General features: G+C 33.1%; 1 protein-coding gene across 2 annotated transcripts in view; it reads right to left on the minus strand.

Moving 5' to 3' along the window:
- RAVER2 (ribonucleoprotein, PTB binding 2) overlaps positions 1-21,193 on the minus strand; it is a 116,969-nt gene that overhangs the window by 36,732 nt on the left and 59,044 nt on the right. The window contains exons 6-10 of one of the 2 annotated variants that reach the window (XM_061184077.1): positions 14,263-14,348; positions 12,443-12,508; positions 12,173-12,284; positions 9,855-10,123; positions 567-678 (exon numbers count right to left, since the gene is read on the minus strand). In XM_061184077.1, the coding sequence (XP_061040060.1) occupies positions 567-678; positions 9,855-10,123; positions 12,173-12,284; positions 12,443-12,508; positions 14,263-14,348 (645 nt within the window). Of the gene's footprint in view, positions 1-566; positions 679-9,854; positions 10,124-12,172; positions 12,285-12,442; positions 12,548-14,262; positions 14,349-21,193 lie in introns of both variants that reach the window. The other variant, XM_061184076.1, reaches the window with a different exon arrangement.

The following is a 21,193-nucleotide window of genomic DNA, read 5'->3' on the forward strand; positions in this document are numbered from 1 at the left end:
AAACCAATGTTGTAGTGAATATCTTAGTGCCTAGAGCACACCACACTTGTGATTTTCTCTTAAAACTATATTTGAATTAATAGTTTTAATTTACTAATTGAAGGCCTGAGGAGGGCCTCTAAAAGAGTAAATGAGAATTCCACTTCTGCCGATTATTAGTAACTAACATATTGGGGGGTATTTGGCAAATACTCTGGCTACATTAGATTACACAGAGGTTTAAACTTCATATTTTAGAAATATGATTCTACATATATTGTAAAGAATTATAGTATTGCCAAATAATTCCTTAATCCAATTATTTTCAATCATGATTCCATAATAATTCAATAAATTGATTATATGCTTAATAACATATTATAAAAGATGTTTTCCTTAAATAAAATAGAATGTATTTTAAAAGCTTTAATTTAGTTATTCTTTCAATTTATGGACTAGGGTCATAACTTGGGCTTTAATTGGTTAATAGGCATTATTTGCCTCCATTAAGTTAAAAATTAAAGTAAAACTCATTATGAAAATTATTCAATAAAACTCCAAAATACTAATACTGAGCTCTTACTTACATGATAAGCACACACTGGGCAACACACTTGCTAAGTTCAAGTATGGATTTTTACTGAGCCGAATTTCTTTCGGTGGTTCTCCCAAGAGTGAAGTCTGATTCTTAGAGGCAGCCTATTTATCAAAAACAAGAGAGTGGGTGCTTAATAAGAGGTACAAGAAAATAAAAATGCAGGAAGAGTAGAGAAATACTTTTTCTTCAATAAATCTGGTCTAGTATGATAAAAATTTGTGAAACCTAATGTTTGAAGCTATAAATTTGTTAAATATTTCTGGATACTGATTAAAATGATCACATTTCACCTGCTACTATTCTTCCAATTAGTTTTAAAAAGCTATTCTAGAACCACAGAACTTTAGAACTGAAAGAGAACTAAAGGCCGTCTTGTACAACCTTCTCATTTGAACCAGGAGAGAATTCATGTTCACGAGAAGAAACAAATCCCATACCTTATTTTCAGAAATACTATCATCAACATTTACTTATTAAGATATTTACTTAGTATTTGGCCACAGCCATATGACAAAGGCAAAGCTTATTTATCTCTGGTATTAAAAATAATACCAAATAAAATAAATGGATTTAATAAAATCCAATTCAACATTTAGATGATAACCCTAGAAATTCATATATATTGAAAATATATGATATCAGTATATATATATTTAAAATAAACTTATTTATTTATTTATTTTTGGCTGCATTGGGTCTTCGTTGCTGTGCGCAGGCTTCCTCTAGTTGTGGTGAGCTGGAGCTACTCTTAGTTGTGGTGCACGGGCTTCTCATTGCAGTGGCTTCTCTAGTTGCGGAGCACGGGCTCTACGGCGCACAGGCTTCAGTAGTTGTGGCTCGCAGGCTCAGTAGTTGTGGCACACTGGCTTAGTTGCTCCGCGGCATGTGGGATCTCCCCGGACCAGGGCTCGAACCCATGTCTCCTGCACTGGCAGGCGGATTCTTAACCACTGCACCACCAGGGAAGTCCCGATATCAGTATATTTTTATATAACTAGGTGTAAGGGTTCTAGTATTTCTTTAACAGAAAAATAAGGAGACAAAATCATGGGCTGATTCCTCAGTATATTTCATATTATTCTGCCAGAATTTTTACTTTTCTAGGATGGTAAAGATTTTAAAATAAGACACAATTCAGGTTGGTTAATGCTAGTAGCTATGTTTTCTTTTAAATTAATTTTTATTTTGTTCCCTGAACAGAATGAAGAAAGCATAATCTCAAGAGCTTCTTTCTATACTTGAGAGCCAAAGCTCCTTACATTTGTTCCTTATCTGGCCAATATTATTGTATTTAGACAGAGGAAGCTGTCTTGTACATCTTCATAAGCCCCCCAAAAGTCCACATTTGCTTGTGACATGTAAATCACAGATGAAGATGTATTCATTCATTCATATGTGTATACTGAATACTTACTATGCTCTAGGCACTGTGGTAAGCATTGGTAATACTAAAATGAGTAAGACAGGGGTACTATCCTTAAGAAATTCAGTCTAGTAGGTAAGATAGTTCAAGAGAAGTCTAAGATGGAACCATAAGGTTACAAATGGGAGCTAAAACCATTAGATATATGCCAAAGGAAAGCATATAGCATGAGAAGGGACAGAACCCTAGAGAAAATCCCGTGATTGAGTAAAGGAGAGGTAGCCAGCAAAGAAGTTTCTGATTTTGTTTCTAAAGTACTCAAATTGCTAAAGTAATCAGATTATATCCATAGCAGGGATTCTCAGCTCTAGCTATGCATGAGAATCACTTTAAAAACTCAAAAATTAAATAAATAAATAAATACAGAGTCTCTCAACAAAGAAAAGCCATGGACCAAATGGCTTCACTGGAGAATTCTACCAAGTTCTACAAGCAATTAACATCAACACTTCTCAAACTCTTCCACAAAATTAAAGAAGAGAGAACGCCTCCTAACTCATTCTATGAGACCAGTATTACACTGGTACCAAAGCCAGAAAGACACTACAAGAAAACTACAAAACAATATCCCTTATGAATATTGATGCAAAAATCATCAAAAAAATACTAGCAAACCAAATTTGGCACATTATTAAAAAGATTATACACCATAACCAAGTGGTATTTCTTCCTAGAATGCAAGAATGACTCAACATACAAAAATCATTCAATGTAATATACCCCACTAACAGATTGAAGGAAGAAATGCATGATCATCTCAATTAATGCAAAAAAAGCATTTGACAAAATTCAACACACTTTCATGATTAAAATTAAACACTTTCAACAAACAATTAATAGAAGGAAACTACCCTAACATAACAAAAAGCCAACATTATACTCAATGGTGATCTTCTTCTAAGATCAAGAAAAAGACAAATATACCTGCTTTCACAACATCTGTTCAATATAGTATTGGAAGTTCCAGCCAGAGCAATTAGGCAGCAAAAAGAAAAATAAAAAGCTTTCAAACTGAAAAGGAGGAAGTAAAATTAGTTCTCTTTGCAGGTGACATGAAAATCCTAAAGATTACATACACACACACGCACAAAATGTTAGAACTAATAAAAGAATTTAGCAAAGTCGCAGGACATAAAATCAACATGCAAAAATCAGTTGTGTTTCTATACACTAATAATGAACAATCCAAAAGGAAAATTTTTTTAAATTTCCACTTACAATAGCATCAAAAAGAATAAAGTAATTAGGAATTAACTGAACCAAGGAGGAGAAATACTTGTACACTTAAACCTACAAAACATTGTTGAAAGAAAGTAAAGACATAAATAAATGAAAAGACATCCCATGTTCATGTATTGGAAGATTTAATATTGTTAAAATGTCAATACTAACCAAAGTGATCTACAAATTCAATATAATCCCTATCAAAATTCTAACTTTTTTGGGCAGAAATAGAAAACTCCATCCTAAAATTGATATGACACATCAAGGAACCCCAAACAGTCAAAACAATATTGAAAAAGATGAACAATAATGGAAGGCTCATACTTTCTAATTTTCAAGCTTACTACACAGCTACAGTAGTCTCAACAGTATGGTACTGGCATAAAGACAAACATAAAGACCAACATAATAGGATAGAGAGCCCAGAAACAAATTATTGCATATATAGTTAAATGATTTTCAGTAAGTGTCAAAACTGTACAATGGGGATAGGCAGTTTTTTCAACAAAAATGATTGGAATTCTGGACATCCACGTAAAAGAATGAAGTGGATCCTTACCTAACACCATATACAAAAATGAACTCAAAATGGATCAAAGTCTTAATTGTAAGAGCTAAAACTATAAAAGTCTTAAAAGAAAAGCTCAGGTGAAAAGCTTCATAACATTGGATTTGGCAATCATTTCTTAGAGATGACATCAAAAACAGAAGCAAAAAAAAAAAAAAAAGTTCATATGTAGGGCCACAAAACAAGTCTTAACAAATTTAAGAGTACTGAAATCATATCAAGGATTGTTCTGACTATAATGGTATGAAACCAGGAATCAATACTACAAGGAATATTGGAAAATTCACAGATATGTAGAAATTAAATAACACACTCTTGAACAACAAAGAAGTCAAAGAAGAAATCAAAAGAGACATCAGAAAGTATCTTGAGACAAATGAAAATGGAAACACAACATACCAAAACTTATGGGCTGCAGAAAAAGCAGCTTAAAAGGGAAGTTTATAGCAATAAATGTCTACATGAAGAAAAAAGAAAGATCTCAAAGAAACAATCTAACTTTACACCTCAAGTTACTAGCAAAAGAAGAACAAACCAAGCCCAAAATTAGCAGAAGAAAGGAAATAATAAAGATTAGAGCAGAAATAAACGAAATAGCACTAAAAACACAGATCAGTGAAATTAAGTGTTAGGTGTTTTGAAAAGATAAACAAAATAGACAAATTTAGCTACAATAACCAAGAGAAAAAGAGAAGACTCAAGTAAATAAAATTGACCCCTGAACAACAAGAGTTTGAACTGTGCAGGTTCACTTATATGTGGATTTTAAAAAATAAACATAGTATGTGTATTTTCTTTTTACATATCTTTGAATTAACTAAGTGTGGGGAAAAGTTTGTGTTCAATTAGTGATCACAATATGTGTACTCAAAAAGGGTCCTGATTCTATCCAAACTGTTTCAGCTTCCTGTCCTTGAGTGAGTCATTTATCAATGCCTTTGTTTTTGAGGCAGAGATATCAGTACGTGGATTTCTGACTGCACGGCAGGTCAGTGCCCCTAACCCCTTTGTTGTTTAAGGGTCAACTGCAGTTATAAATGGAAGAGGAGACATTACAACTACAGATACCACAGGAATACAAAGAATCATAAGTGATTATTATCAACAAATATATGCCAACAAATTGGGTAATCTATGAAAAAATGGATAAATTGCTAGAAACATACAAGCTACCAAGACTGAATCAAGAAGAAATAGAAAATATGAATGGACCAATAATGAGTAAGGAGTAATCAAATACCTGACAACAATGAAAAGCCCAGGACCAGGTGGTTTCTGCTGAATTCTACCAAACATTTAAAGAAGAATTAACACCAATCCTTCTGAAACTCTTCCCAAAAATTGAAGAAGAAGGAATACCTCCTAACCTGTTTTATGAGGCCAGCATTGCCCTCATACCAAAGCCAGACAAAAACATTACAAGAAAAGAAAACTACAGGCCAATATCCCTGATGAAAAAATCCTTAACACAATACTAGCAACCCTAAATGAAATACTAGCAACCTGAATTTGACAACACATTAAAAGGATTGTACTCTGTGATCAAGTGGGATTTATCCCTGGGATGCAAGGATGGTTCAACACAGGCAAATCAATAAATGTGATACACCACATTAACAGAATAAAGGATAAAAACCATATGACTGTCTCAATAGATGCAAAAAACACCTTGGACAAAATTCAACATCATTTCATGATCAAAACTCTCAACAAATTGGGCATAGAGGAAATCTACATACCTCAACATAATAAAAGCCATATATAAAGGACATACCCACAGCTAACATCATAGCTTTTCCTCTAAGATCAGGAAAAGGACAAGGATGCCCACTCTCACCACTTTTATTCAACATAGTATCGGAAGTCCTAGCCAGAGCAATTTGGCAAGAAAAAAGAAATAAAAGGCATCTAAATCAAAAAGGAACAAATTGAACCATCTCTGTTTGCATCTGTTGCATTTCTATATACTAACAATGAACTATTCAAAAAGAAATTAAGAAAACAATCCCAGTTATAATACCACCAAAAAGAGTAAAATACTTAGGAATAACTTTAGCCAAGGAGGTGACAGATCTGTATACTGAAAACTATATGACATTGATAAAAGAAATTGAAAATTACACAAATAATTGGAAAGATATCCTGGGTTCATGGATTAGAAGAACTAATATTGTTAAAATGTCCACACTGCCCAAAGCGATCTACAGATTCAATGTAATCCCTTTCAAGATTTCAATGGCACTTTTCACAGAAATAGAATGAACAATCCTAAAATTTATGTGGAACCACAAAAGATCCTGAATAGCTAAAGCAATCTTGAGAAAAAGTTCAAAGCAGAGGCATCACACTTCCTGGTTCCAAACTATATTACAAAGCCATAGTCATCAAAACAGTATGGTACTTGCATAAAAACAGACACACTGACCTATGAAAAGAATAGAGCCCTGAAATAAAGCCATATATATGTGGTCAACTAATATTTGAAAAGGGTGCCAAGAATACATAATGGGTAAAGGACACTCTCTTTAATAAACGGGTGTTGGGAAAACTGTATGTCCATATGGAAAAAAATGAGACTGGATCCTGATCTTACATCACACACAAATATTTACTCAAACTGGATTAAAGACTTAAATATAAGACCCGAAACCATAAAACTAGAAGAAAATATAGGGGAAAAGCTACTTGACATTGGTCTTAGCAATCATTTTTTGGATATGACACCAAAAGCATAGACAACAAAAGCAAAAATAAGCAAGTGCTAAAAAGCTAAACTAAACTAAAGAGCTTCTCTACAGCAAAGGAAACAATCAACAAAATTAAAAGGCAACTTATGGAATGGGAAAACATATTTGCAAACCATATATCTGAGAAGGGGTTAATATCCAAAACATATTTAGGAACTCATATGACTCAATAGCAAAGAAAACAAATAACCCAATTAAAAAATAGCAAAGAATCTGAATAGACATTTTTGCAAAGAAGATATACAGGTGACCAATAGGCATATGAAGAGGTGCTTAACATCACTAATCATTGGGGAAATGCAAATCCAAAACCACAATGAGACACGATGTTGGTGAGGATGTGGAGAAATTGGAACCCTCGTGCTTTGCTGGTGGAAATGAAAAATGGTACAGCTGCTGTGGAAAATAGAACGGCAGTTCCTCAAAAAATAAGATATAGATGTACCATATGATTCAGCTATTCCACTTCTGGGTAAATACCCCAAAGAATTGAAAACAGGGACTCAAACAGATATTTGTACATAGCAGCATTTTTCACAAGAGCCCAAAGATGGAAACAACCCAAATGTCCATCAATGGATGAATGGATAAAGAAAATGTAGTCTAGGGACTTCCCTGGTGGCGCAGTGGTTAAGAATCCACTTGCCAATGCAGGGGACACAGGTTTGAGCCCTGGTCCGGGAAGATCCCACATGCCGCAGAGCAACTAAGCCAGTGAGCCACAACTACTGAGCCCGTGTGCCACAACAACTGAAGCCCGTGCATCTAGAGCCCATGCTCCGCAACAAGAGAAGCCACTGCAATGAGAAGCCCGCACACCGCAACGAAGAGTAGCCACCACTCGCCGCAACTAGAGAAAGCCTGTGGGCAGCAACGAAGACCCAACAGAGCCAAAAATAAATAAATAAATAAAATTTTTTAATGTAGTCTATAAATACAATAGAATATTAAAAAAGCCTTTAAAAAAAGGAAATTCCAATACATGCTATAACATGGATGACCCTTGAAGACACTGTTGTGATGGAAATAAGTCAAACACAAAGGACAAAAATTTTATCATTCCACTTACTTTGGGTACCTAGAATAGTCAAATTCTAAGACAGAAAGTAAACAGTGTTTACTGGAGGCTGGGGAGAAGGGAAAATGCAGAGTTGCTGAATGGGTACAGAGCTGCAATATGGGATGATGAAAAAGTTCTGGAGATGGATAGTACTGATAGTTGCAAAACAATGTGAATGTACTTAATGCCACTGAGTTGTACACTTAAAATTCAGATCTCACCCCTATATCTCTGAATCAGATTCTCAGGGCTGAGGAAGTTAGAGTCCAACCCTCTCCATCTTTTTTTTTTTTTTTTTTTTTTTTTAAACTCCAGTGGTGATTCTGACAAAAAAGACAGAATCAAGAATCACTGGTCAACATAATATTAAAGATGCAGGTCGAAAAATCTACAGCCGAGTTTAACCAACTGTTTAACAAAGTCCAAAATCTTGCTACATACTTGGAAAACATACTTGAGGTTACCTGGTCCAAGCCCCTATTGTCAGGAAAGAAGAATCACTTCTACAACAATCTGTACAGATGTTCACCTGGGGTCTGCATAATCATTTTCAGTGATATGACATTCACATCTTTGTGAACGTGTCAAACTTTTTCTTTGTTTGAAAACTTCAACTATTCTTTGTTATATTAAGCCTAAATCTGCTTTATTGTATGTCATACTTATTGGACTAATTCTGCCCACTAGAGAAACATAAAATACCATGTGACTAGACCAGTCTGTAAATTTTTTTTTTTTTTATGTCAAATTAAATGTCAGCTGGTCAACCCTTGCCAAGTTCCATGTATCTATTTCCTTCAATTCTTCTTCACGGGACTTGTTTTCCAGGCCCTGCCCCACTTCACCTGTCTTCTTCCAGATACACTCTCATTTGTCCACCATGTGAATCACCTCAAGTCCAGTTTTTCTAAAGACCCTAGTGCTTTCAATGAATTAAAAAGTCTGTGCAAAAACATACAGACTATTGATATATGAGTTTTATTTAACTTCCCTCAATAACTTAAGCAATTAATCCTGCAGATAAATCTTTAAAATTCATTCTATGAAGAACCACCTTAGCTTCCTCAATGTATAATTATAGGCAGTCTATCCATACCTCCTGCCATGACTAGGTGACACCAAAACCTCTTACAAAGTCAATATTATTATTTTGACATTTGAATATAGCCAACTACAAGAACTGTTTCCTCACATGCCACTTCTAATCCAAAGGGTATTTTAGGGTACAAGTAAAAAAAATTAAATGTACTTTATTCTACCTACCAATTATAACATTTACAAATATCAGTGGTTTATAAAACAATAAAATTTTGGGTAAAAACCTCCAGAATTAAAACCAAGATTAGATTCTTTTGAACAGCCCAGAGATTAATAACTGGCTTTGAAATTTTTCAGATAAAATAGAATTTATTCTACCTTTAAATATTAAAATAATACTTAATTAGCTACAGAATATACATTTTAGAAAAAATTAGTATATTTTAAAGAACAGCATTATTATTTACTAAGAAATCCTTATAAATAATATCATTATATAATTGGATAAGTATTAATGGTACTACTACACTTTTCCAAACTACAAAATTTTGAACTTATATTCCTTTATATTTGAAAACTATGCATATCTCAAAGTTTTTAGAAAAGCAAATGTTTATAGGAATAAAGAATTCATATTTAAATATTTTATAATAACAGATTTTAAAAACATTTTATAAAAATTAAATTATTTTATTTACAGACAAACTGGCAAGTAATTAAGCAGAATCCCAAACATCATTTGGCATAACTTATCAAAGGATGGATTTTTGTTTGCTTATAATGACAGGCTTTGTTTTTTTTTTTAGAGTCCAATATTTTCTTCTCTTTTGAGAAGTAAATGTACAGTATGAAAAAGCCTTCATGTCATTGACATATTATAGGAATTATCTAGTTTATAATCCATATTTATATACTTTAAGTATATTATCAACTTCCTTTGAAATTCAAAAATAGTTAAGATTGCTTGATACTTCATAAATTATACCACCTGTAAAATAACCAAAAATTAGATTACTCTCGAATTAGAATAATTTACGATATAGTTTAAAAGGAATATATATATATTCCTTTGTAGTATATACATACATGTAGTATACACATATATACTTCATGTATATACATGTATGCATTTATATGTATGTGTATGCATGCATGCACACTCTCACTCTCACACACACACACACACACACACACACACACACACACAGTTTTCTTACCCCTGAACTTATCTCCAGGCCTTTTGGCTGACTTTGTTGTTGTTTATGATGTCCCGTGAGCAAGCCTCCAGCAGTAAGGTTTGGAAAGCTCTGAAGATAAGCCTGTGACCCTGAGAAATTTCCTTCTGCCATCCCCACCAAGGCTGGCTGTTTCTCCTGAGTGTTCCCATGCCCTGGCCCAGCTTGTCCAGCAATGTGCTGATTTGGAAGGAATGGTAACATGCCCATGCCAGCTGTTATAGTTGTTTGAGTTGGAATCAAATTAGATGCTGTAGTGAACCACAAATGCAAAAAGTTTTTGGTTAGATGAGGCTTATTCACAATAGTCCTTTCGATTTTGTCAAGTTATGGGCAAAATGTGCAGAAACCTATTTTTTTTACCTATTAGAGAATAGTTAAAATACAAAAGGTGAGGTTAAAGGTTATAAATTAGCAGCCTCCTGTATGGAAAAACAAAAACCTCTAATAGTAATCATGCTTTTCCTATTTTCAACAACTTCCAGGATAATCTCAAGGATATTATATTTTTTAGTTCCAAGTTTTAATTGTACATTTTAGAAGGTGAGAGCAAAATTTATATACTTTTTGGCATTTAAGTTATATCAGTGCCTTTTTTTTAATGCCCAGTCATTGTAATTTGCCTGCTTTCATATTTGAAGGGAATAATTAACTAAGCCTTCAGTTTAAAAGAAGTCTCTGACACTCAAAAATTAATAAAGTTACATTAAACCCAACAATACATTTAGTCAGCCGGCTTGTACCAGCTCATAAGAGTCAACTGTGCTATCTCTTCCCAGCTCTTGAGCTCAACGTCTTTGCATGAGTAACCTGAAATCAGCCATGGTTGGACTGTTTACACACAGAAATCCACAAATGCTACAAATCAAGACTTTTTTTTTAACCCAGAGAGCTGGTTTTTAAACACCAGCACACCACTGGTTTAAAAAAACATCAATATTTATGAATAGCTAAGCATCAAATGAAAGTTTAACACATTAAAGTTTTACATTTTTATTTACAGGGAATAACAAGAAATTCTGGAAGAAATAAAATTTTAATAGGAAAATTCTGAACCATTCCATTTTTTAAAACTCTATAGGTCAAAACTAAATGAAAAGAGCTAGTTTTGACAACTATCTTAATTAAATCAAAGTTATATTTTACAAATTCACTACACAAATTTCTTAAATTATTTTTAGTACTAACTATTTAGAGACAGAGTCTCAGTTCTATCTTTTAGCAATATATTTATTTGGACACTTTGAATTTTCAGTGTTCTTAAAGCAGCAGTGCTAAAGCAAATGGCTAATTATTTAATCCAACACAAATTATAAATATCTGTATAAGCTTTCAGGCATACAATATTTAATTTTTAGGACAGACTCCATCACACCCTAAAAATGTCTGTACCTGTCTGTGTACTGGTTTAACTTTTGCCCAATTCCAATAGTCTGAATTGATTATTTGACCATTTGACTTGGTTTCATGTACAAGAGGCTAAATATGCCTCTTGTACATGACTTATTTAACTGACTTGGTTTTTTTTCTTTTTTATCACTGGTGGACTTTCTCTTTTTTTTCCCCCTCAGCATGCTCACTTCGAACAAATTTCAATTAAACTTCATATTTAACTGACTTGGTTTTTTTTCTTTTTTATCACTGGTGGACTTTCTCTTTTTTTTTCCCCCTCAGCATGCTCACTTCAAACAAATTTCAATTAAACTTCAAGTTGAAAGTGCCTTTCAAAATCACATAAGACATCTTGGTATACTACCATGCTATTATTCCGAAAAGAAAAATAATTGTTCTGTTTAAATTTGTTATATTTTAGAAGCACATAATACACATTTTTTTTTTTTTACTACTAATTTGGAGCTCACATTTTAGAAATGATACAAATAAACAATCAAACTTTAAATTTACAATTACCAGATATTTCTTAATAAAAGCTAAGGGTTTCTTATCCAGGCAAAAGTTAAATGGATCCCTATGTAATGTGCTGTCAGCCCAGTGGGCAGCATGTCAGTCTCAAATAGATCTATGTCTTTGCCTCATGCTGCTGTGAACCTTCATCAAATATTAAAGCATATCCAACAGAGAAAGTCTTATCTCGGCATAGAAGCAAGTCCATCAATAAATAACTATCAATAGTATTCTAATATTAAAAATAGAAAAGCCAAGAGGGCTCTTGAAATTCTAAATGATTGAATAAAACTCAAATCTGACCTTCCTGTAAATAAAAGTAGAATACAGGTACACTATCTTTAAATCTCAAATCTGACTGTTTACTGACGTCTCAGCAAATACACATCATTTACTTTTATGTGCTTCTCCAAGATGGCCCAACTCTGTTTTCAATGGAAGCGGTGACCCTATCCCTACTGCAGCTTGAAGTACCACAGCTGGGGGTTCTCCAAGTAAGCCTGGTTTCTGCAAAAGAAGAGAAGAAAAGACTTTTGCTCATGGCAGCAAGACATAACCTAATAAAAAAGCTACACATGTGAAAATTCATTAACAATCTGACCAACAGCCTGATTATAGAAAAGGAATGAACTCATTTCAAATGAAAAAAATAATTCCATACTTACATTATTAGTATGAATATTCTCAAACTTCATTAATTGTTGCTGTGCCAGAGGTACATGAGAAAGATTCTGAAGAAATAAATTAGAAGTATTACCCATAAGTGAGCTCTGTGAAAATGATAAAACATTAAGTAAGCTTAATTTTGAAGAGCTACTTGTTGTGTAATTCATTTTAAAGTTCAATTCCTGAGTTGATTTGAGCAAAAGCAACAGCTTCTTAATATTCTGCTTTCTAATTACGGGCAACACTAATTAATTCTTTCAATAATAGACAAGATGTGACCATACAGTCATGAAACTAATTCCATATCCCTTCCTTCTTTTCTTTCATCCTTCCTCCCCTCCCCTCACCCCTTTCTGGCTTTGATGTCAGTATCATTCAAGCATTTATTTATTCATTTAATCATTCAACAAAGATTTATTGAGCACTTCTATGTGCCAGGCACTGTGCTACAATATGATCTGCCCTCATGGATCTTATGGTCCCCTGAGGAGGGGAGACATTAATTAATTATAAAAACATACAATTAAAAATGGCAATGAGTGTATGAAGGAAAAATACAAGGAGCTATGGGAACAAACAGTGGTGGAACTTGATTTAGATTGGTAAATTCAAGGAAGGTTTCCCTGAGGAACTAACTCTTGCACAGAGATCTGAAGGCTGTGGAGAAATAACTAGGTGAAGTCTGGGGGAACAAGGTGGTGCTGCGGTGGGAAGTATTCCAGGCAGAAGGAACAGCAGGAGCAAAGACCTAAGGAGAAGAGAAGAAAGCCCTTCAAGGACCAAAAGCAGTTCACCAGAGCTGGGACAGTGACACCTAAGGCATATGAGAGGCAGGAGAGGCAGGAGAGGCAGGAGAGGCAGGAGAGGCAGGAGAGGCCAGCTTAGACAGGCCCTCAAGGCAAAATTAAGCAGTTGGTCTTTATTTTAAAGCAAAGGGAATATTGTCAATACTCTGGTCTCCTCTCCCATATCACTTTAAACCTTATTGTAATTAACTGCTTAATGCTTGTTTTCTCTATTTGTTGAAATTCTACAAGGATAAGGACTGTGAATATTCTGTTCACTGCTATAGCCTCAATGACTAGCAGAGTGTCTAGTACATGTTAGATTTTCAATAAAATATGTTGAGTAAATGAATGAACCATGTACAGGTCATATGTTAGATTCTAAGAATGAAAAATAAACAAACAATAAGCCTTTTCCTTAAAAAGCTGCGTTTAGGAACAGACATTCATTCATTCAACCTATAACAACCCATTTATTATGTGTTAGGTTTGATTTGTAATTAGGCTTCTATATAGATGTAGCCTTAAACAGTACCTGAAATTAGTTGGTAATACTTATCTCTAATATTATGGATATTTATGTACACAAACATAGTTTAAAATACTTATCTGAAAAAGGTAAGAAAAAAATTTTTTACTCTCATAAATATATAAATTATTTCTATAACCTTGATTAAATTTTAAGAATTAAGAGTTATTGTTCATTTATTTTTCTTTCTGTAAATACTTTTTTGAGTTAAGACCACATAAGACTTGTTTTGAGTTACTGAGTTATTTCTAGAAAAATATACCTCTTCCCTTCTTAATGCCCTACAAATAGGAATCAATAAATATATAAACTATGATGCTTTGATTACCTTAATTTGATCTGATTTCCTTATTAAGTTCTGTTTTTATGTAGGTACACTTATTACTAAGAATTTTATTTAAAAACAAAATACTCATTTAACTCCTTTAGAACTTTAAGTGTAAAGAACAAACAAAATATTCACTCCAAATTTTTGATGCTTCAGTACTCAATGCTATTTATATACCTGATGTGCTTTATTCAAATGTAAAAATGCAGGGGAGATGGATGGATTCATCAGATGTGGCAAGCTGTGAGGTGTTCCAAGAACTGCTTTAAGAAAATAAAAGTAAAAATTTAACTTTATGATATATATGGAATTAAAAAATAAAACAAACTCCAAAAAGGGTAAATGAATATTTCTTTAAACTTTTAACATATTTAGTGGAAGTTCAATGATATACTGACCTTGTCATTGTACAAAAAGTGACAGGTTCCTTTCCTTGTGATTCAACTCTAGAATTTGATTTAAAATTCCAACACCTTCTGTCTTAATGGTAAAACACCAAACCTAGCCTTTCTCTTCTCTGGCACTTAGTGCAAGAAAACTAATTCCACCTTTTAATAAGTATAATACTAATTGAACCCATGTTATTTGCTCAGTATTTTTGTTAGGTTTTTTTGGGTATTCTGGCAGCAGGTCATGTGGGAGGGGAAGGACAATATACAATCCTTGTCCTTAAAGCTTATAATCCAATTGAGAAGAGAATATGTACATTTAAAAATATTTCATAAAAAAACCTAAAGAAACAACAATATTGTACATAGTTGATAAAAGGAATAAATGATAACCATACTCTTTATCAAGTTTGTCTAAGAGTACAAATACCAGAGTACATATCAGAAGAGATATTTTAAGAACAGACAATATACAGACAAAAAGAACCACGAGATAGAAAATATATGAAGCAATTCATCTAATTATTAGATGTAAATTGTCATAATATACAGCTAATTAGAATCATAGAAGGTCAGGCTTAGAAAGTACTTCAAAAAGCACGTAATCCAATGATCAAACATATTTGAAATTTATACATAACACTGCTACAAGTTCATTCATGCTTTAAAAACTTTGTTTCAAATTTTTGTTACTTGCAGAGGCAGTCCATTACATCTTTGGAAAACTGACCATTAGAAAGCACTTTCTTTAGAATGAACCAGTTTCAATGATAGGTGATGGGAAGATTAGATCATTAGGATAAGTTGCTTATAAAGGAAAATACTGTTTATTAGGAAAGAGGGGTAAAGATCGTCATTTCATAATGATTAAGGGGTCAATTCATCAATTAGGATGCAACAATCTTAAATGTCTGTGGACCAAATAACAAAGCTTCAAAATATACGAAGCAAAAATTTCTAGAACTGAAAGGAAAAGTAGACAAATCTACAATTATGGTTAGAGATTTCAATACTACTTCCTCTCATTTTTCAGACAGTCACTGTATTTTGTTATAAAACATTAAAATATTTTTTCACAGCTTTTAGTGAATATAGTATTTCCCAGTTTAAAACAACAACAACCAGAATTAAAACATTCTGAAAATATCCACAGTCTCACATCTAACTGCCCTTACCCTTAGATCTTGGCTAGGTCTCCCATTGAGCCTCTTGCTCCCCTCAATAATTGATAGCATAAGTTGACTGAAAACCAGTAAGGATATAGGAGACTTGAACAACACTATCAACCTAAAATTTATATACAAAGGATTATAAAGCTGAGACGAAGTGACAGAGTGGCATGGACTTATATATACTACCAAATGTAAAATAGATAGCTAGTGGGAAGCAGCCGCATAGCACAGGGAGATCAGCTTAGTGCTTTGTGACCACCTAGAGGGGCGGGATAGGGAGGGTGGGAGGGAGACGCAAGAGGGAGGGGATATGGGGATGTATGTATATGTATAGCTGATTCACTTTGTTGTAAAGCAGAAACTAACACACCTTTGTAAAGCAATTATACTCCAGTAAAGATGTTAAAAAAAAAAAACTGATTTGCAAGGCAGAAATAGAGACACAGACGTAGAGAACAAACGTATGGACACCAAGGGGGGAAAGCGGGGCAGTGGGGGTAGTGGAGGTGGTGGTGAGATGAATTGGGAGATTGGCATTGGCATATATACACTAATATGTATAAAATAGATAACTCATAACAATCTGCTGTATAAGAAAATAGTCTTAAAAAAAAAAGAAAAGAAAACTGATATTCAGGGTCAAAAAAAAAAGGATTATAGTAAGTCATGACCAGGTGTGGCTTACCGTAGGAGTGAAAGATTGGTTTAACATTCAAAAATCAATCAATATAATTCATCATGATAACAGACCAGAAATAAAAAAGCCACATTGATGATATCAATAAATGGAGAAAAGCATTATATAAATCCCAGCAATTATCATGATAAAATATCTCAGCAATATAAAAATAGAAGAAAAATTTCCCAGCTTGAAAAAGGAAATCTGTGAATAAAAAACTATAGCTAACATAATGCTTAATAATAAAAGAAAGAATGCTTTCTCTGTAAGATCAGGAATAAGGCAAGGATGTCCACTCTCATCAGTTCAATGCACAAATTTTTCAGGAATTTCTATCAACTGCAATAAAGCAAGAAAAAAAATAAAAGGTATACATATTGTAAAGGAAGAAGTAAAACTGTGTTTATCTGTAGATGACATGATTGTCTATACAGAAAATCCTAAGGGCAATACCTACTATTGATAGAAATGGAAAGCAAGACTGCAAGATACAACATAAATAGACAAAATCAATTGTACTTGTATATGCTAGCAACAAGCAATAGGAAATTGAAATTTAAAAAGTAATACTATTTAAAATAGTATCAAGAATATATAAAGAACTCAGCAACAGAAATACACACAACCCTGTTTAAAAATGGGCAAAGAACTTGATTAAGCATTTCTCCAAAAGAAGACATAAAAACAGACAACAAGCACAAGAAAAGATGCTCAACATAATTAGTCATTAGGGAAATTCAAATCAAAACCATGATGAGTTGCCAGTTGATTCCTATTTGGGTGGCTAAAATAATAATAGTAATTTAAAAAACCCAGAAAGTAACAAGAGTCTATAAAGTTATGGAGAAATTGGAACCCTCATACATTGCTTTGGGAATGTAAAATGGTGCAGCCACTGTGTAAAACAGCTTGGCAGTTCCTTAACAAGTTAAACATAGAATAACCATATGACCCACCAATTCTAGTTCTAGGAATATAACCCCAAAAGAACTGAAAACAAATGTTAAAATGCTTGTACATGAATATTCATAGCAACACTCTTCACAACAGTCGAAAAGTGAAAACAACTCAAATGTCCATCAATGCTATGTGCATACAATGGAATATTATTCAGCCACAAAAAGGAATGAAGTACTGATACATATTACAGTACTCAAAAACATCATGCTAAGTGAAAGAAGCCAGACACCAAAAGTCACATAGCGACTTCTGTTTATATGAAACATCCAGAATAAGCAAAAGTGTAAAGACAGAAAGCAGATTGGTTGTTGCCAGGGCCTGGACAGAGGAGGAAATGGGAAGTAACTGTTTCATGGGTCCAGATTTTATTTTGAGGTAATGAAAATGTTTGAAAGTAGGCAGAGTTGGTGATTACACAACATTGTGAATGTACCAAATGCCACTGAATTACTGACTCTGAATTCTGCCTCAGAAAATCACTGCAATAAAAAAATAGTATCAAGGAACATGAAATGCTATGGATAAATCTGAAAAAACATGTGTAAGATTTATACCCTGAAAACTACAAAATATTGCTGAGAGAAATTAAAGAAGACCTAAATAAATGGAGAGATATACTGCACTTATGGCAAATTGTTGTCAATTCTGCACAGATTAGCATACAGATTCAACACAATTCCAATCAAATTTCCAGAAGATGTTTTTCATAGAAATTGACAGCTGATTCTAAAATTTATAGGCAAATACAAAGGACCTAGGATAGGCAAAACAAAGAGAAAAAGAACAGAGTTGAAGGACTTACACTAACTGATTTCAGGACTTATTATAAAACTGTATATAATCAAGACAATGTAGTATTGATATAAAGACAGATATTTAGATCAATGGAATAGAAACAGAGAGTCCAGAGATAGAGCCATATACATATGGTCAATTGATTTTTGAAAAAAGTGTCAAGAAATTCAATGAAAAAGGATAATCTTTTTTAACAAATGATGTTGGAACAACTGTAAAAAAAAAATTAACCTGGACCTTTACCTCATATCATAAACAACAATTAACTTGAAATCATTCATCAACCTAAATTTAAGAGGTAAAATTATAAAACTTCTTGAAGAAAACATATAAGAACATCTTGGCAAAGATATCTTAAATATGACACAAGAAGTATGAATTATAAAACAAAAATTAATAAACTGGACATTGTCAAAATAAAAAATTTTGCTCTTCAAAAGATATTGTTAAGAAAATAAAAGGACAACCTACAGAGTGGTTGCAAACCCATATATCCAATAAAGGACTTCTATCTAGGATAAAAAACCCTAACAACTTAATAAGAAGATAAACAACCTAATTTTAAAATGTACAAAATATCTTAAAAGATATATTAACAAAGAAGGTATAAAGATGGCAAATTAGTACATTAAAAGATGTTCAAAATCATTTGTCAAAAAGGATATTCAAATTAAAACCACAATGAGATAGCACTATAAACCAAATAGAAAGACTAAAATTAAAGGATCAACATATCAAATGTTGGTGAGGATACTGAACGAACTAGAGCCCTGGACACTGATGGTGTGAATGTAAAATGGTTCAACCACATAGAAAACAGTTGGAAGAGTGTCTTACAACTTCAACATACACCTACCATATGGCCCAGCCATTCCACAACTATGTCTTTATCCAAGAGAAATGAAAGCATAAGTCTACATAAAGATTAGAAGCAAATGTTCACAGCAATTTTATCTGTAATGACCCCAAACAGGAAATAACCCAATGTTCAACAAATCAATGAAAATGGAAATTGTAGAATGCAATACTACTCAGCATTAAAAATGAAAAAAAACTATTGATACATGCAGCAACATGGATGAATCTCAAAATAATAAGCCGAGGGAAAGAAGCTATACGGTACATACTGTGCGACTCCATTTATATAAATTTCTAGAAAATACAAACTATAGTGACAGAAAGCAAATTAGTAGTTTCCGGGGGATGGGGGGAGGGGTTACAAAGAGGCAAAAGGAAAGTTTTGAGAGTAATGAATATGTTCATTATTTGGATTATGGCGATAGTTTCATGGGTTATACATATGTTAAAGCTTACCAATTTGTACAATTTAAATATGTGCAGATGAATGTGCCTCAGTTATACCTCAAGAAAGCTGTTAAAAATACAATTTAGATTCTAAGTAATTATATACTAGTTAAACTTTAAGACAGACACACACACAAGGACAGAGAGAGAGAAATCTACAATATTTACACTATACTGTATTTTTTTAAGGTAGTTAGAAGGTCTGGATTGAAAAGAAAAGATCAGTACGGTTCAAGAAACATAAAGTAGGTGTAGGAGGAAAATCGACCTGACGGTCGAGCACACATTAGATCAGAAAGAAAAGAAGGCAGACCAGAAAAGTAGTTAAAAGTTTACAGACTAGATCATATATAACAAGGTATTTATAAATTGTGCAACAGAGAGGTTAAGGAAGGAGTTTAATCAATAAACAGTATTTAAGTACTTTTCACTATAAATAGCAGTTCTGTCCTAGGTGCCTGAGATGAACAAAACAGATAAATCTTTGCCATTATGGAGCCTCCTCTAGTCTAGTGGAAGAGAAGGCAATAAACAAGTAGATATGTGTCAGTTACTTGAAAAAATGATACAGTGAGAAAGAAGTTTGGACAAGGGTTTAAATACAAATATATCACACAGGCATACTTCAGGTTTGGTTCCAGGCCACTCCAATAAAGTGATTATCGCAATAAAGCAAGTCACACAATTTTTTTGGTTTCCTGGTGCATATAAATGTTATGTTTATGTTATACGGTAGTTTATTAAGTGTGCAATAGCATTATGTCTAAAAAACAATGTATATACCTCAATTTAAAATGCTAAAAATGCTAACCATCATCTGACAAAAGCAGTGTTGCCACAAACCTTCAATTTGTAAAAAAACATAGCATCTGTGAAGCACAGTAAAATATGGCACACTTGTGTGTATATATATCATATAATACAAACAAATTACAGAGAATTATGATTCTTTGTAATTATTTTAGTTTGTTCAGAGCCCTCTGTGAAGAGCTCAGGATATAGTAAGGGATATAGTTAAGATATAGTAAAAAACATAGTAAAGGAAAAACGAATGAAATTTATTGATTAACAAGATAGCTTGTCTTTCCTGAACACCAAGAAACTTTCCATACACTCTCTCTTTGCATGTGTTCAAGTAAGGTATTTAACCCTCTTCCCTGGCCATTCCAAACAAAGAAAAAGCTATCAGTGTAATAATGAAACATCTTTCTTAAAATTGTAAAAGTAGCACTAAAATAAAAAAGCCTAATCTCATATGGTCATACACCAACCTGAGTAGAAAAGCAGAGTGGAGAATACATATCTTAGATGAAAACATGAGACAAAAATAATTTGGGGGAGAAGTTACTAAAGATAGTCCAGGTGTGAACTATACTTTCTAAGAGACCCAAGAGTGTAATATACTTCTTTAAACTGATACAATCTTGGACTGCATTAATAGAAATATAATGATCATAGGAAGGAAATCCCACTGCATTCTGTGCTGATTAGAACCCATCTATAGGATAAATTCATGTCTGTGTACACCATATTTCAGGGGAACCCAGACAACCTAGGTATCTCTACAAGAGGACAACTTGGTGGGGGCAGGGTGCTCTAGAGAGCATATCCTATGACATGTTATGTAAAGTCAAATACAGAGCTATAGTTTACAAAGAGAATAGAAGAGGTGTATAAAGAGAACCATACTCAATATTTTGTCAAAACACATGAGGGAAAAGAATCTGAAAAAGAAAAAAAAAAAAAAATATATATATATATATATATGAATCACTTTGCTGTACACCTGAAACTAACACACTGTAAAT

The sequence above is a fragment of the Eubalaena glacialis genome, chromosome 3 (assembly GCF_028564815.1).
Source record: "Eubalaena glacialis isolate mEubGla1 chromosome 3, mEubGla1.1.hap2.+ XY, whole genome shotgun sequence".
In the NCBI taxonomy this organism is placed as follows: domain Eukaryota; kingdom Metazoa; phylum Chordata; class Mammalia; order Artiodactyla; family Balaenidae; genus Eubalaena; species Eubalaena glacialis.